Source organism: Musca autumnalis, unplaced genomic scaffold (assembly GCF_047663935.1).
Source record: "Musca autumnalis isolate F117 unplaced genomic scaffold, ASM4766393v1 scaffold_4, whole genome shotgun sequence".
NCBI classification, from domain to species: domain Eukaryota; kingdom Metazoa; phylum Arthropoda; class Insecta; order Diptera; family Muscidae; genus Musca; species Musca autumnalis.
This window is the reverse complement of record NW_027411977.1, coordinates 101,568,326-101,584,980: the sequence shown is the minus strand read 5'-3', so window position 1 is coordinate 101,584,980 and position 16,655 is coordinate 101,568,326. Positions and strand designations below refer to the sequence as shown.

The following is a 16,655-nucleotide window of genomic DNA, read 5'->3' as shown; positions in this document are numbered from 1 at the left end:
TAGGCCGATCAGTAAAAGAAGTAGCTTATACCGTTATGCAGGTCGAAGGAGAATCTGCTAAAGTGGGTCTGGCGGTAAACGGCGGGAAGACCAAGTTAATGGTGTCGACGCGCAATGCATCTATTGAGCTCGGACCAACTGTTGAAGTTGGTTCCTGTAATTTTGAGGTAGTAAGGAGTTTAAAAAATTTAGTAACTCTAATGTACATCTTGAATGGATGGAACAAAGCAGCACCCAGAATATTTTTAATGCTCAGTTTTGTTAACGTACAGTATACGATTGTGAGAGGAAAAAAGAATATGTTTCAAAAAAAAATTAAATAAGATATTAAACTTTCCACTTACCTTGATGAGAGGAAAGCCTTAAATGTTCCCAAAAGGCCAGCTCTTCTGCCTTGGCGATAGCAAGCAAAATCCGCGCCACGTATACCCTGTAGATCACCGATGTAGGGTTCATTTAATGCAGCAATGCGTAACTAAATAAAAAAGAACATAACAAATTACAAGATTAATGCAATTATTTTTAATAATTATCAAAGCAATTAAATACAATGATAATGTCAATAATAATAAATTGAATGGTCTGTTTAAATTCCAGGGCATTTATATTAAACCATAGGGGAAAAATAAAATAGTCATTATGAAAGAAACTATAAATTTTGCATAAACATTTAAACAATTGTATTATTAAAAAATATTGATTGAAACAAAACCATTAAAATGTTAAATAACAAAAAAAAAACGGATAATTAAGTGATAATTAACCAAAACAATAAAAAGTAAATTACATACAATGGAATTCATACATATAAAAACTCAAGTTGTAAATAACACATATTTTCATTTTTGTTTTAATGCTTTTTGTGTAATTTTGAACTTACCATTCGTGGATACCACTGATGGATATAATACAATTTTGTAATAAATATATTCCAGTTATGTTTGCAATAATTTGAAAGAAATTTAAGGTAGAAAATTGTTATCATTTTACGTAAATATGTAATACATTATTTAAAAAATATTTTTTATAAATGCGCATTTGTAAGGTACCATGCAACATTACAACAACAACGGCAACACTAAAGCCATTTGAGATATTTCATAAACCTTACTAAATACTTGAAGTACATTTAAAACATTTATGGAAATCGACTTCGTTCATGTGACCACCGTGACCACCTTTGCTTCTGTCAATACCTTGGACCAAATTAAGATGACTCGGCCACACATTTCTGCAAAAACGGTCACTATTTCCCGTGCGCTGTTGGCTCTTCCAACGTCGTCGGCTTGTTGGTATAGACCGAACAATGTCTCAAGAAGAAATAGTCTAGAGGTGTTTAAATCGCTACGGTGCTCTTGAACCAGTTTTAAATGGAAGGTGCTTACACCAGAGAAGTTTTTGTGGATTCTCAAACTACATTGTTCATAGATGAGCAAAACAAAAAAATCTCCGGAGCGCTTTTTAAATAAATCGCGATTCAAGCTGACGTTTTTGGGAGTTTTTTAGGTTTTCACGATTGTGCTTGGAAACCACAAATCCCGTCGAAATGGAACTAAGGAAAATGTTTTTGCTATGAAAATTCAAGATCGACCTCTATGATATATTCGTAGGTTCTACCGTTATAGAGATATAGAAATTCAGATTGGGACACTGCATTAACTATATCGCTTCCTTATAAAACAATGCCATACTAACTTTAAGTGAAAACCGCTTACACCTCTGAAGTTTTTGCGGATTTGCAAACAGCAATGTTGATAGATGAAAAAAATCCAAAAACAAGAAAAAATCGCTGGAGAGATTTTTAAATAAATCGCTGTCAAAATTCAAATTTTTAGGATTATTTTGGGTTTTCGCGATTTTGAAGCAAAAAAAAAACCGCAAGTCCTATCGAAATGGGGCTAAAGAAAAAGTTGTAGCTGTGAAAATTCTCTAAAGGACTGAACGTTATAAGTTGTTTCTAGGTTTTACAATTTTTGAGATATTGAAGTTCAGTTCACATTTGTAGGTTTTTTATTGTTAGGTTTAAACGATTTGCTTGAAAGCGGTAAGCCTTATCGACATGTGACTTGAGAAAATCTTATAGCTGTATTGCTGTGAATTCTCTTCAAGATTGTCTTTCGTAATTTTTTCCTAGGTTGTACAATTTTTGAAATATATAAGTTTAAGTTGGAAAATTGCAGTCATGACCTTGTTTTATAAGGTGACGATACAGTCAGTGAATTGTCCCAATTTGAACTTCTATATCTCAAAAATTGTAAAACCTTTGAAAATATCATAAAGGTCAACCTTGTAGAGAATTTTCGTAGTTACAATATTTTTTGTAGTCCTATTAAGAAAAAACCTGCGGCTTCCAAGCAAAATCGTGAAAACCTAAAAAACCCCTAAAAATGTCAACTTGAATCGCGATTTATTTCGAATGAATCTTATCGGCTGACATTGCGACAGTCATAACGCCCAAAACTAAATTGGGCTTTGTTACAGCGGTCTGGATGGTCAAGTTCCGTTTTGGGCCTTATGTCCGTCGGGCGTAACGTCCGATCGCATTAGGAAGCATATGCCCCCAAAAGACACAATTTACCATACTTGGATAGAAGGAACAATGTCCTCATAGTGCTGGCCAGCAGCACTTAGGTTGCTGCCAAGGAAATCTTGTTCCTATTCGAATCTTAAATACCAATTTATAACTAAATCGGTTTTAAAATGTAGCTAAAAATTATAATTACACGAAATCGGCTGGTATTGTTATATGGAAGTTATTCCAAACGTGGACCTATGTCCACAATTTGGGTAGGATATATTTTTTGTCCTCTAGGAACCCTAAATGCCGAGATATAGCTAATTCGGCCTGAAAATGTAGCTAAAAACATCAAAATACCCGAAATCAGGTGATACCTCTGTCCACAATTTTGGGTGAAGCCAAATTATATCTTATTCGATCCGAAAATGTTGCTAAAAACGTCAAAATACAAGAAATCGGTTGGCACCGTTATTTGGGGGCTTTTCCCAAACGTGGGCCTACGTCCTATAAGGTTCTAACTAATAAGGTTTTTGAGTACTAGGAACTCTAATTGCCAAATTATAGCTATTTTGTTTGAATAATATGTCTAAAAATGTTAAAATACTTGAAATCGGGTGGTATCGTTATGTGGAAACTGGACCTATGTCCTAAATTTTTGTTGGAAAAGTTTTTTGACCACTAAGAATCCTAAGTGCCAAATTATAGATAATTAGAATTAATTCTCTTTCGAGTTGAGCTGTTATGACCTAAGAGGTGCATTGAAAGATTATGAGTTTACCGAAGTCCCACACATGTAGCCATTAGGCTACGTTTCACGGGTACTTAAGTTCGATAATCAGGCATATTATAAGGTTTAGCCCAGTCAAAATAGACATGCGTATAAGGGGAAAATAGGAAAAATTCCCACAAATCTGAATTTTAGTTGGGAGCTAGTGTTCACCATTGAAAAATCCCCATCGATTCCATGTGGGGAGAAAAATAATTCGGGGTCAAAATTAATTTTTGGAGATATTATTCAGTTTTTTTATTTTTCTCAAAAAACGGCAGGACTCAGCAAAAACTGCCTAAAGTAAAAGTTGTAGATTTAACAATTGTCTACAAGAATTTCCTTCACGATTTTTAAAAAAGTCTTACCATTTTCCAGATATCGCGGTCTAAATGTCAAATTCAAAATTAGCCGCTTAAGAACATTATGAGGCAAACCGGTTAAAATGAACATGCCATGTACTAAATTATTCTATAAGCTTTCAAACGATATCCAATTTGCCGTAATCGGTTCAGCAGACCCGGTTCTAACCCGTTTTTTTTTAATCTGGCTTTTCGGGTCGTATAACCGACGCCCTTGAAAGTTATACATTCCCGTAATCAACGCAACAAACCCCACCAAAAATTCCAAAAAATCGGAGATATTTCGTTCGTTGGGCCCTCACATGTGGCTTAAATGGGCTAATTTTGCATAAAATTAATATAACATAGAATAACTGTACTGAAGACTATCTGATTTTATTCACTTTTTAATTAGACCAACCGTTTGCAAAGAATAAATCCGAAAACCTAAAAACCCCTTAAAATTTTACCTTTGACCCCGAATAACTGTTTTTGTCTACATGGATAGACTCGAATAAAAATAGTAAATTGAAAGTAATGATTTTGATTAGTTCGTGGGCATTCGTCATAAATTAAAATTAAATTAATTAAATCAATTTAATTAAAATAAAATTAAATATAGCATGTTTTGAAGTTGAGTAATATTAGCCATCAGCCACACTTTGGGTAAGTAGGGTGTTTAGAAAAGGCGACACTAATGTTACCTTGGTTTATATGCCGTTATAAATGACAATACACAAATAAATGAAAACAATTCAAATAACATTAGCTCTACATCAAGATCTCACGTAGCTTTGTCATGGTCAATTGAATAAACCATTTCGTTGATGTGTCAAGTCAAAATGTGGCTATGAATTGTGGTGTCAATCGATTTTATTTTCATTTTACTTTAATAAATCATAAAAGTGCTAAATAATTGATTAGATTTGTTTATGTGAGCATTTATTGATTATGTTGTGATTCAGATGATATGTACAAACATACATATACACATGAACTAAAGTTCAAAACATATGGCATGGTGGAAAATTGATAGACGCACATGCTAGGTGATCAAATTATTGATATTGATTGTATTCGACAATGAAATAAACCACCTCACCCACACCTACAAATGGCAACATTCTGTTCCATTCCAGTGAATAAAAAGGAAGAAAAGAATGATAGCCATTAACTTAAAGGGCGGTAAGCAACAAATTTATTTGCTTCACATTTGCTCAAATGTTATATGATTTATTGTCAAGATGAAACAAATTTAAACGGAAGTGAACTCTCAAATGCAATTGGTTGTTTTTTAAAAGAAAGTAGAAATTGATCTGAACATTAGGGGATAGTAGTGAGTTGAATTGATGACCAATAAGTTCGAAAGGAAAAAAGAATGAAGTTATCCACCATCGATAAACGTATAATAGTACTGCGAAGTCTGTGGTTAGGTCTAAAAGAGGTTTTAAGTTCCAAGCCCAAAAATAATTTTATATATGCAAAAAAAGTAAATAAATAAAAATGATATGAGAACAATGTGATGGTACATCCTTTCCATTTATCCCTGCAATTTAATTTAAATTTTATAAAGTATGTGTGTGTTCCCGTATCCAAAAACTTTTAAAACTTTGCAAAGGACAACATTTTAAAAATGTCAAAAATATAAGCTTCTTGCAAGTTCTTCAGAGCAAATCTTTAAATTTCACACCAAGGAACACAAAAGAAATTCAATTTACCGAAAAACGAAAAATATTTTATTTGTGAAATTCCAATGAAACCCTTTTCATGGTTTTGCGCTTCTTTGTCTAAGAGTATTTTACAACAAAGAAATCACTTAACTGCTGAAACATTTCATGGCTACAAAAATGTAATTTATTTCAGTGAAATGCATGATTTTGTATATACGCAAATATATACATACGAGTATGAGTAACATTACAGCCAGCTGTACGTACATCATGTGGGATGGTAATTCGAACGCGTTGTTTCCTATGGAAACACTTTCAACTTTCTTAACGCTCGCACAGTAAATTAAGAATTCGATTTTGCAAGAAAAACCAACAAAATATTTTTGGCATCATCGACTTTTAACATAGTGATGGGATTTGATAGTAAACATATAAAAAATAACAAATAAGGTAAACACATTTGATTATTACCTGAAGACAAAATACCCTGATCAGGTTCAAATTCTGAGTAATCAGTTAAACGTTCACAATAATTGGGCTAGAACGCTATATTTTTGAACCCGATTGTCGTTTTTCAACAGAAAGGTCAAGTTGGAACGTGGTCCATATCACCCACTTTTTAGTATAGCCGCCATGTAACTGCACCTACCGATTTTCGGCATATCGAGGATTTTAGTCACAATTTTTAAGAGTAAAACTGTAATTTAACATTTTAATTTCCCAGTGGTCGGAAAACTTCCACACCAAAAATTGTCAACAGAGGTCCATGTTTTGGTACAGCCCCCATATAAAGGTGGCTCCGGATTTTTGGTATTTTAAAGACTTTAGATACAACATTTGCCTTATTCTACCTTATCCTATATGACACATACATGCGTATGCCTGTATGAAAATGACAATTCAAATTACTTGACACAGAATATGCTTATGTATGCACTGTTTGTACATACACATCTGTGTACAGATTGCGTTCTACGAAAAAGTACAAACCTCAAATGTGAAGAAGTCAATCAAAAAATGAATTGTCAAGGATGTAAATGATACTACGTAATCTATGTATACACATGCTTATATATATTTAGATTGTAAACATTTATATTATTAATGTCAAACAAGCTCCAGACAGCATTACTAATAGGTAAGTTGTGCGTGTGTGAGTGAAAACGAAAGTTTGATGTGCGTCATGATTAGACCAGGTATCGGCCTAATCCAACCGCATTGTTTGCGGTCTCTCGCATACGTCTCTCTCCACAAACAGCGTGTGCATTAATCCATTGCTAAAACTAAAAATCATTGAAACAAGCGACAGCAGAACATTCTTCATTGACTTCTGAACGAAGACTGAGTGGTAGTTGTTCTGTTGTTATTCTCATCAAGGGCACGTGTGCCCTTTTTGCCGGATGCTGGATTAGACAGTCTGATTCTGGTCTGATTCATGTCACATTTTGGGACTGGGCATATTTTTGGCTTCTGATTAAATTGCAATCGAAACATATGACATATGCAAAATTATGCAAAATGCATACATTTTATGCACTTTACATATTTTGTTATGCAACAAATATTTTAATAATACGTACAAAAATGTTTGTGTGTACAATTTTTCTGTTTTAAATTCTCTTCAGACAAGTCAATAAAATAGAGAAATGTGTAACCACAGCATCAACCCTCAAAATACCGAATAACGGGAGGTATTGTTCTATGGGTGCTATATGAAGGCCTGAACCTAAACCGACAAATTTTAGGTGGAAAGTTTTATACCCCCTAGGAAGGCTTAATACCAAATTTCCGCCATTTCGGAGGGATATTGAGGCCGCAAATACTTGTATATTGCATATGCTCATTTTATGCAAATATGTAAAAATATATAAAAATATGCACGATATGCAAAATATGCAAAAATTTTTGGGCCTGATTCGTTTTATTTTGTGTTAAAACGAGTTTCTGTCTAATCAGATTTTCTCTACGACCATCCTAACCATATATGCATTTGCATAGGGTTCTGCTGTGTAGTCATGATGGAAATAGTTATTTCTACGTAATTTTGACTATTAATTTTAATGGAAATTGTAAAATTTACATATATTTATTAGATTTTTAGGCAAAATAAAATTAATAGCTTACGGAGTGTTGTGATCATCCGTTTTTTGGAAACTGGAATTTTTTTGATTAGAAACTTTGAAGGTTCGCCTGAACTAACTTTAAATGAAAGGTGCTTACACTTGGAAAGTTTTTGCGGATTTTAAGACTACAATGTTCATTGATGAAAAAAATCAAATAACAAGAGGTCGCCGGAAGGATTTTTAAATAAATCCTTTGACCACGATTTATCTAAAAATCCCACAGGCGACGTTTTGTTATTGGATTTTGAAAATTTTTAGGTTTTTTTTAGTTTTCACGATTTTGCTTGGAAACCGAAAGACATTTCTTATTGGGTCTAAGGGAAATGTTGTAGCAATGAAAATTCTCTACAAGATTGGCCTACATGATATTTTTCTAGGTCTTACCGTTTTTGAGATATAGAAGTCCAAATTGGTACAATGTACTGACAGTATCCCCTGCTTATAAAACAATGTCATACACGGTGCGCTTTAACTGACTTTTTATGAAAACCATTTAAACCTGGGAATTTTTTGCGGATTCCAAAACAGCAATGTTTATAGACGAGAATAATCCAAAAAAATCGAAGTTCACATTCTTAGGGTTTTTAGGGTTTCAGGATTTTGCTTGAAAACGACAAGTCTTATCAAAATATGACTAAAGCTAATGTTATAGAGAATTTTTACTTCTGCAACATTTTCATTATCGTCTGAATTTGCTGTAATGTGAAATTTAGGGTTAATAGTGTCAAAAGAAATTTTCCAACAAAGATTTTAGACAATTTCCACCTTTTTGGTGTAACTACATGGACCAGGTATATTTCAGGTATTTGGAAGTTATTAACTATATTTTCTGCCTAAATTTGCTGTAATTTGGCATTTAGGATTTCCAAATCCGCCTGCGCCTTGACAGCCTAATAGGTGATTTAGACTGTAAGTATTCCATATTAGTTCAATTTTTGTGTTTTTTCTTGATTTCTGGTCAAACCAGGGAAAATTCAGACCTGAGCTCAAAGAAAGAATTGAAGAATACTCCTTGGGCAACATGGTTCTAATGTATGACTTCTCGATATATACAGTGCATTCCCCTTAAATCGATGCTGACATTTTGAGGTTTTGAAATCGGGGTTTTTTGAATTTTTCTTATAATTGGAGGGCGCAACCAGATAATGACCTAAACTATATATTGGATTTTAGAACTCGTAATTCCACGTCGTTTGATGTATATGTCATGAGTGTGCTCTGTACAGCTCCCTAGTAATAGGAATCCAAAGTCGAATTTTTGGTGCGTAAATTTTCTTTAAAAACCTATTTTTTGGCTTCAAAATGTACAACTGTGACTCAGGTACCCTTGAACCACGCGTGATTTTAGTTCTTTTCCGCGCCGGATTTAATGAGCTCTACCGTGATCGAATCCAGCCACTAAAACCGCTGACATAGATACCCTGAAAATAGGAAAATAAGCAAAATTTTATTTTGACTAATCCGCATACTAAACCGCGATTTCCCTTAAAAATTTTTACATAAATGGAATCCTTTATACGCGATTATAATATTTGTCAAAAAGGTGTGTCATAAATTACAGAGATTCGGGAGTAGTATTCGTATTTAACCAAAAATAGAATCAGGTAGCACATCCGCGGTTCTTGACGAATCTGTATAAAATTTGTCTTATTGACGTATTTTTAACAGGGGGTCACTGAAATCGGATGCGCCTTATAATCATATGAACATCGCATTATTTTTACACACACGAAGCATTTTGGTGTAGTAGGATGCAACTGATGGCATACTTTGGTCGCTGAATGAAACATCGAAAAATGCAAACATATTGACAGAGATGCACTCGCTCTATGCGAAAATCACATGCGCCTCAACTGATTTTAACTACTTCGCGCGTTATACGGTTTTTAACTTTTATGTTTTTTCCTTGATTGTTATATCAATATCACTCTTTATTTCCTAATTCTATTGATTATCACACTAAGCAAATATACTTTCACGATGATAAACTATTTTCCTTGAAGAGGTTTTAGCAAAATAATTCAGGTTTTGTTTGGAAATTTAGCGAAATAGTAGAATAAATCCCAAAAAATGTTCTCAAATTTTTCGTATTAAACCAAAAATTATATTCTTGAAATAATGTTCCAACAATAAACGTTTGTCTTTTGTTGTAGCTGCAATATGCAATTTAAAATGTTTATAAGGAGGCGATACAGTCAGTGCGTTGTATCAATTTGAACTTCTATATCTCAAAAACTGTAAAACCTACGAAAATATAATAAAGGTCAATCCTGTGGAGAATTTTCACAGCTACAACATTTTCCTTAGACTTATTTCGATACTACTCGCGATTTCCAAGCAAAATCGTGAAAACCTAAAGAACCCCTAAAAATGTGAACTTAAATCGCGATTTATTTGAAAATCCCTCCGGCGATTTTTTTGTTTCTTGATATTTCTCATCTATGAGTGTTGTAGTTTCAGAATTTGCAAAAACTTCCCAGGTGTAAGCACCATCCATTTAAAATTAGTTAAGGCGCACCGTGTTTTTCTTCTTTATAAGGGAATAAAACCGCCCATAACTTTTGGGCGCAGCATTAAATTTTGTGAACGCGAACAGATTTGAAACCACGATTTTTTTCTTAACCCATGTACCAAAAATCGTGAATGTGCTTGTAAAAAAATTTTTAATTTTTTTTCGATGGGATTGTAAAGGAAATTTGAAATTTACCATATATAGGTATTGTTTTTGGTTTTTAAGTTAAGAATATATACGACAAAACGGCAGTTATTCCTTTTTGAGTCTTTCTTTAGCTATTTGACCAAAATTAAGCCTGATGAAAATGCACCTCAAAGCATTTGTTCAGCCTTGCACGGTACATGTGTGTTAACGTTTCTAAAGATATGTATATCTAAATAATTGAAATTCAACACACATTGTTTTAATAAAAAAATATAGTATGCATATATCGCAATAAAATAAATTAAAAGTTAAGCCCAAACTAATGTATTTTAATAAATCACTACATTCCGTTAGAAATCATTCACAACAACAACAACATCTACAACTACATATATAAAATCATTTGAATAAAACTATTAAATACAATTATACAAAAATAATAATTATTAATGAAGTGAAAATTCTAATACATGCATATGATTTATTGTTTTATAACTTCAATCAATATACATAAAAATAGTTTTAAAAAAATTACCGTTTCATATTCAGGAGCAGTTGTGAACTATTTCAGTTGATGAAAAAATTATTTGATTTAAATGTGGGGTTTTTGGAAGACAAAAGAAAGAAGTGCAATTATATTTCAAGTTAAATACTATAAAATTCTAATAATGCTTTATATGAAAAACTAGGCAGAAACGGAAATAAAAACTTTGTAATAACAATAGACTTGTATGTATGTATTTGAGTTTAAAAGTTATAAAGTTTTTTTTTTTTTTTTTAATTGCAATTAACTTAATTGATTCTGCTGATAATATTCACAATGAATGCAACATAAACATTTATATGAATAAAACAAGAGTTTCTTAAATAGCTTTTTTATGATAAATGTAGGTTGGTGTAGTTTCGTTGTTGTTGTTGTAGCTGTGTACATAACTGGAATAAATATGTGGTGTATTTATGTTTAAAAAATTAGTGGAGTATAAGTGGATTCAGTTTGAATTACATAAGTGGATAATGTGTGTGTTTGCTAGTGTCTATCGGGTATTAAACTCATCATCAATTTTCTCCATTCGAAACAGGCTGTATTGTGTACTATTCTTCGCTGATGATTAAGAGGATAGTAGGGTGGTTACCAATGGGGAAATTAAAATCAGACGGCGAAGAAGTCTATTCCGCAGTGAGCATAATGATGAGCGATCAATAACTTTCAGTCTTATAAATCTCCCGACTTAGTCGGCATAACTTGCACCAGTACTAGCACATCAAAGCCAAAAGAATACATTTCTGGCATTCATGCGGCTTTATCTCATACCTTTGCAAAGGTGGAGGTGACCTATCATGACATATCATGCTGTACTGCCTTTCTCGTAAGAACAATGGACCACTTACTGGAGCGAGAAATCCGATTATAATTAGTCCAGTATACAACATACATACGTCCGATCAAAAATAACAGTTATTTGAACATTTCTTGAGTTACGTAAGTTCGATTTTTTATACCCTCCACCATAGTATTCTGTTTTGTTGGTAACACATCGAACTAATCATTTGCGACCCTATAAAGTATATATATTCTTGCTCAGGATAAAATTTTAGGACGATCAGCCATGTCCGTCTGTTGTAATCACTCTAGCGTCTGCAATAATTGAGATAGAGTGCTAAATAACGGTAAGATATTTTGATTATCTAAGCCTAAATTAGCTGTAGTTTAGCACTTACGGTATCCAGTGGCTAAAAAACTTTTTCACAAATTATGGACATAGGTTCACGTTCTGGTATAGCCCCATATAAAGGTACCGACCGCTTTCAGGTACCTTGAAGTTTTTATCTCCTTTTTCTAATTAAATTGGCTGTAAGCTGATACATAGGGTACCCAATGGCCCCAACAATTATCCGACAAAAATTATGGACATAGGTCCACGTTTCGGTATAGGTCCCATGTAAAAGTACCGGTACTTGTGTATAATAAATAAATATATATATAAGTACCGATTTCAAGTACCGTGAAGTTGTTATCTACTTTTAATACCCTACACCACTATGTGGAAAGGGTATTAAAAGTTTGTTTTGGTAAAAATGCATGTAACACCGCGAAATATTCGTCGGAGACCCCCAATGTCGTATACCAATCTTTATATCTCGGCGAGATAAAGCGATTTTGATATGTGTGTCCGTCCGTCTGTCCGTCCGTCCGTGTGCCCGTCTGTCCATTATAAATTGTAATCAAACTCCAGGCCGCAATTATGAACCGATCGTCACGATATTTGGTATGGAGGTCGGTTTCACATCAGAATAGATCTCTATTTTAATTGGTGATGATTGTGAAATATTTAGCGGGTGAAATGGACCAAAAACATAATTTTTATCCGATTTTGTAGGTGCTCTGTAGGTCGCAATAATAATCCGATCGCCTCGAAATTTTAAATAATGTAAGAGTATATGACAAAGAAGAAGCTTGCAATTTGAGATGGCGATCAGATATTATTTAGAGGCTTAAATGGACCTAAGCTTTTGTGTGAAATTTGTGAAAATTTTTAATATACAGCTTATATCGTTATTCCTGGAAGAGACATTCCGGGCAAGTAAGCTGCACTTGGAAGACGATTTCTTGACCTTTCCATTGATGTCAATTATGTTGATTTACGTGCTCATATAACTGAGTTACAGCCTAATATATGCAGTTATTATATATGCAGTTATTTATACTCTTTTATACCCTCAGCCTTTGGGATGAAGGGAATATATACAAAATACGACCAAAGATGTACCTCATCGAAATAATGGTTTTAGACCCCAAGTATGGTTGGACGAAATTCCTTTCAGACAATTGGGAGTCGATTTAGCCCAGTCCGTTCATCTGTCTCTCTTACTGACAAATATCAGAGATATGACAAATTACATTTTATATATATATTTATTTATATTGGGTGCATTTCAAAAGGGAACCTGATAATAAAAACAATTTAAAGATGTAGCAGGAGATGCTAATCAATGTGAAAATTTACAATTTTGGCATATTGTTTAGAAATGTATAATTTATATAATTGTTCCACAAATATCCCAGTAGTGACAAGTTATGCTTATCTTATATCAATGGATTCATGTTATGTCATTGATATGTGACGTAGTTTTTATCGCCGAATCCGAAAGGCGTGCCCTAAGTTGCCACTTGTAGAGAAGTTTTGCATGGCTGAAGTACTCAGGAAATATCGCCAACATTACTAAGGGGTATTATGACACCGTTGAAAATTTGATGTGGCCACGCTTGGGAATCGAACCCCGACATTCAGCGTGCAAAGTGGTTGCACATAGCTAATTCCTAGAGGTTGTGGTGTAGGGTATCACATGGTCGGCCCCTTCCGACTATAGCCTTTGCTTACTTGTTCTGACTAAATTAGCTGTAAGCTGGCACATAGGGTTCCCAATGGCCAAAAAATTCTCCAACAAAAGTTATGGACAGTTATGGATAGCCCCCATATAACGGTACCGCCGGATTTGAGGTATTTTGACGTTTTCAGCCACATTTTTAGACCAAATTAGTTATAATTTGATATTTAGGGTTCCTAGTAGTAAAAAAATTTATCTACCAAAAATCAATGACATAGGTCCACGTTTAGGTATACCCCCATATAAAGGTTCCGCCCGATTTTAGGTACTTTGAAGTTTTTATCTACTTTTTTATACCCTCCACCATAGTATGGAGGGTATATTAAGTTTGTTTTTCCGTTTGTAACGCATTGAAATACTCATTTGCGACCCTATAAAGTATATATATTCTTGATAAGGGTTAAATGCTGAGTCGATCTGTGCACGGCCATCCGCCCGTCCGTCCGTCCGTCCGTCTGTGGTAATCACTCTAGCATCCACAAAAATGGAGATAGGACGCTGAAATTTTGGGCAAATGCGTCTTTTGTTTGCAGGCAGGTCAAGTTCGATGATGGGCTATATCGGTCTACGTTTAGGTATAGTCCCCATATAATGGTACCCCCGATTTACGGTATTCTGCCGTTTTTAGCTACATTTTCAGACCGATTTAGCTATAGTTTAACATTGGGGGTTCTTATGTTGTAATAAACTTATATAACAAAAGTTCTGGACATAGGTCCACGTTTTGGTATAGCCCCCATATAACGGTATCCTCCGATTTACGGTATTTTGACGGTTTTAGCTACATTTTCAGACCGATTTAGCTATAATTTGACATTTAGGGTTATTAAGTGTCAATAAACTTATATAACAAAAGTTGTGGACATAGGTCCACGTTTTGGTATAGCCCCCATATAACGGTACCCCCCGATTTACGGTAATTTGACGCTTTTAGCTATATTTTCAGACCGATGTAGCTATAATTTGACATTTAGGGTTCTTAAGTGTCAATAAACTTATATAACAAAACTAGTGGACATAGATCAATGTTTTGGAATAGCCCCCATATAACGTTACCGCCCGATTTCAGGTATTTTGACGATTTAAGTCGCATTTCTAGACCGAATTAGCCATAATTTGATATTTAGGGTTCTTAGTGACCAAAAAACTTATATTCAAAAAAATTATGAACATAGGTACATGTCTTGGTATAGCCCCATATAACGGTACCTTCTGATTTCCGGTATTTTGAGATTTTTACCTACAAGTTTTAACCGAATTATCTGTAATTTGAACATTTGACATTTGAAATTCTTAGTGGTCACCGCACCTCTCCACCAAAAATTGTCAAGAAAGGTCGATGTATTGATAAAGCCCCCATATAAAAGTACCTCCCGATTTTCAGTAATTTGATGCTTTTAACTACAATATTAAACCGAACTAGCAGTGATTTGACATTTGAAGGTTGTAGTGGTCACCACACATCTGTATCAACAATTTTCAACATAGCCCCAATATAACGATACTTCCCGATTTTTGGTACTTTGAGGATTTTACTTAAAATATTTAACCGAACGTAGGTCCATGTTTTGGTATAGCCCCAAAACAAACCTCCGGATGTTCCGTACCTTAGCTTTATTTTTTGGACGAACGTTCTGTATTTTGAAATTTAAAAGCCAACAAAAATTGTTCATTTAACTTCATATTTTCGTATAGCCCACATACCTCCGAACTAGCTGTTAATGACATTTGAAGTTCCCACGTTATGTACCGATTTTCGGTATTTTGAGGATTCTAGCTAAAATTTTTAACCGAATTAGGAGTTATTTGACATTAAAGGCTCGCATCAAAAACTGTCAACATAGGTCCATGTTTTATTATAACCCCTATATAACGGTACCTCCCAATTTTTAGCCCACCGAAAATTGTCAACATACATAGTTAGATATAGGCACAATAAAAAGGGCCTACCGAATGAAATGACAGGAATGAAAACTAATTATTCCATTTTAGTTCAGAATATTTTATGGTGGAGGGTATGAAAAGTTCGGCCCGGCCGAAGTTAACGCTTTTTTACTTGTTCTAATTAAATTGACTGCAATTTGGCACATCGGGTTTCCCAATGGTAGCAAAAAACGTCTCCTACCAAAAGTGTTGGACATAAATCCCCCATATAAAGCTTCCGCCCGATTTTAGGTACTTTAAAGTTTTTATCTACTTTTTTCTAATTAAATTGACTGTAATTTCGCACATCGGGTTTCCCAATGGTAGTAAAAAACGTCTCCTACCAAAAGTTTTGGACATAAATCCACGTTTTGGTACAGCCCCCATACTTTTTCTAATTAACTTGGCTGTAAATTATCAGTTAGGGCTCCCAGTGATAAAAAACAAGTGAGCCAAGGCGATAGTCGGGTCGTGGCCGACTATATGATACCCTACACCACTACCCCTGTGCATAAGCTTTTGACTTTTGAATATTATTATTGGGATAGCTTAGCGCCTTTGCTCTGAATGTCTTCATTAATAGGGGTAAATTTTTTTTAAACGCATTTAAGTGCATTGTCTGTAAAACTCAAATAAAAAATAGGCTTCTTTCTCTGTAAGACCCCCATCAACCCCCATAATTTCGTGAGGAGCCGATCAAAATTCCGACCTGTAGTGTGATTGCATAAAAAATGGAAAAAGGGATGCATTACCGACTATTGCGATATCTCTGTTGTTTGACCACCTATGACAACCTACCTTGCCAGGTTTTGCTTTCGATATACCTCTTACAGAAGAGAGATATTCGCTTTGAAATAAAACGTTGGTATTTTCTCCAAATGAGTTTTTTTCACATTCCGACCCCTGAATAATATCCGACCACTACCAAAATCAATAGATTCTTTCCTCTGTGGGACCTCCATTAACACCCAAAATTTCGTGACGATCCAATCGAAATTGTGACGTGTAGCGTGATTACAAAAAAATTAAAAATGGGATGTATTACCGACTATTGCGATATATCCGTTATTTGGCCACCTGCGCTTTGTAAATATGATGTAAATATGGGATTTTCTACTTTCATATTCAGACTTTGCTTTTGGATGGTCCCCAACCAAAGCTGTGATATTCGTCATTATTATTAAAATCGCAATAATGAAAAGTTGTGTTTAAATTAATAGAATGCTAAAAGTATTAATCTATACAGTGCACTATAGGTAATTTTCCCT

General features: G+C 34.2%; 1 protein-coding gene across 21 annotated transcripts in view; it reads right to left on the bottom strand.

Moving 5' to 3' along the window:
• Nucleotides 1–16,655, bottom strand: part of LOC141404308 (uncharacterized) — a 1,008,861-nt gene that overhangs the window by 115,462 nt on the left and 876,744 nt on the right. For 10 of the 21 annotated variants that reach the window (XM_073987780.1, XM_073987779.1, XM_073987794.1 and 7 more), the window contains 3 exons: nucleotides 10,613–10,639; nucleotides 881–895; nucleotides 345–475 (listed from right to left, as the gene is read on the bottom strand). In XM_073987780.1, coding sequence (XP_073843881.1) covers nucleotides 345–475; nucleotides 881–895; nucleotides 10,613–10,639 — 173 coding nt within the window. The remainder of the gene's footprint in view (nucleotides 1–344; nucleotides 476–880; nucleotides 896–10,612; nucleotides 10,640–16,655) is intronic. The other 11 variants (XM_073987798.1, XM_073987800.1, XM_073987799.1 and 8 more) reach the window with 3 other exon arrangements.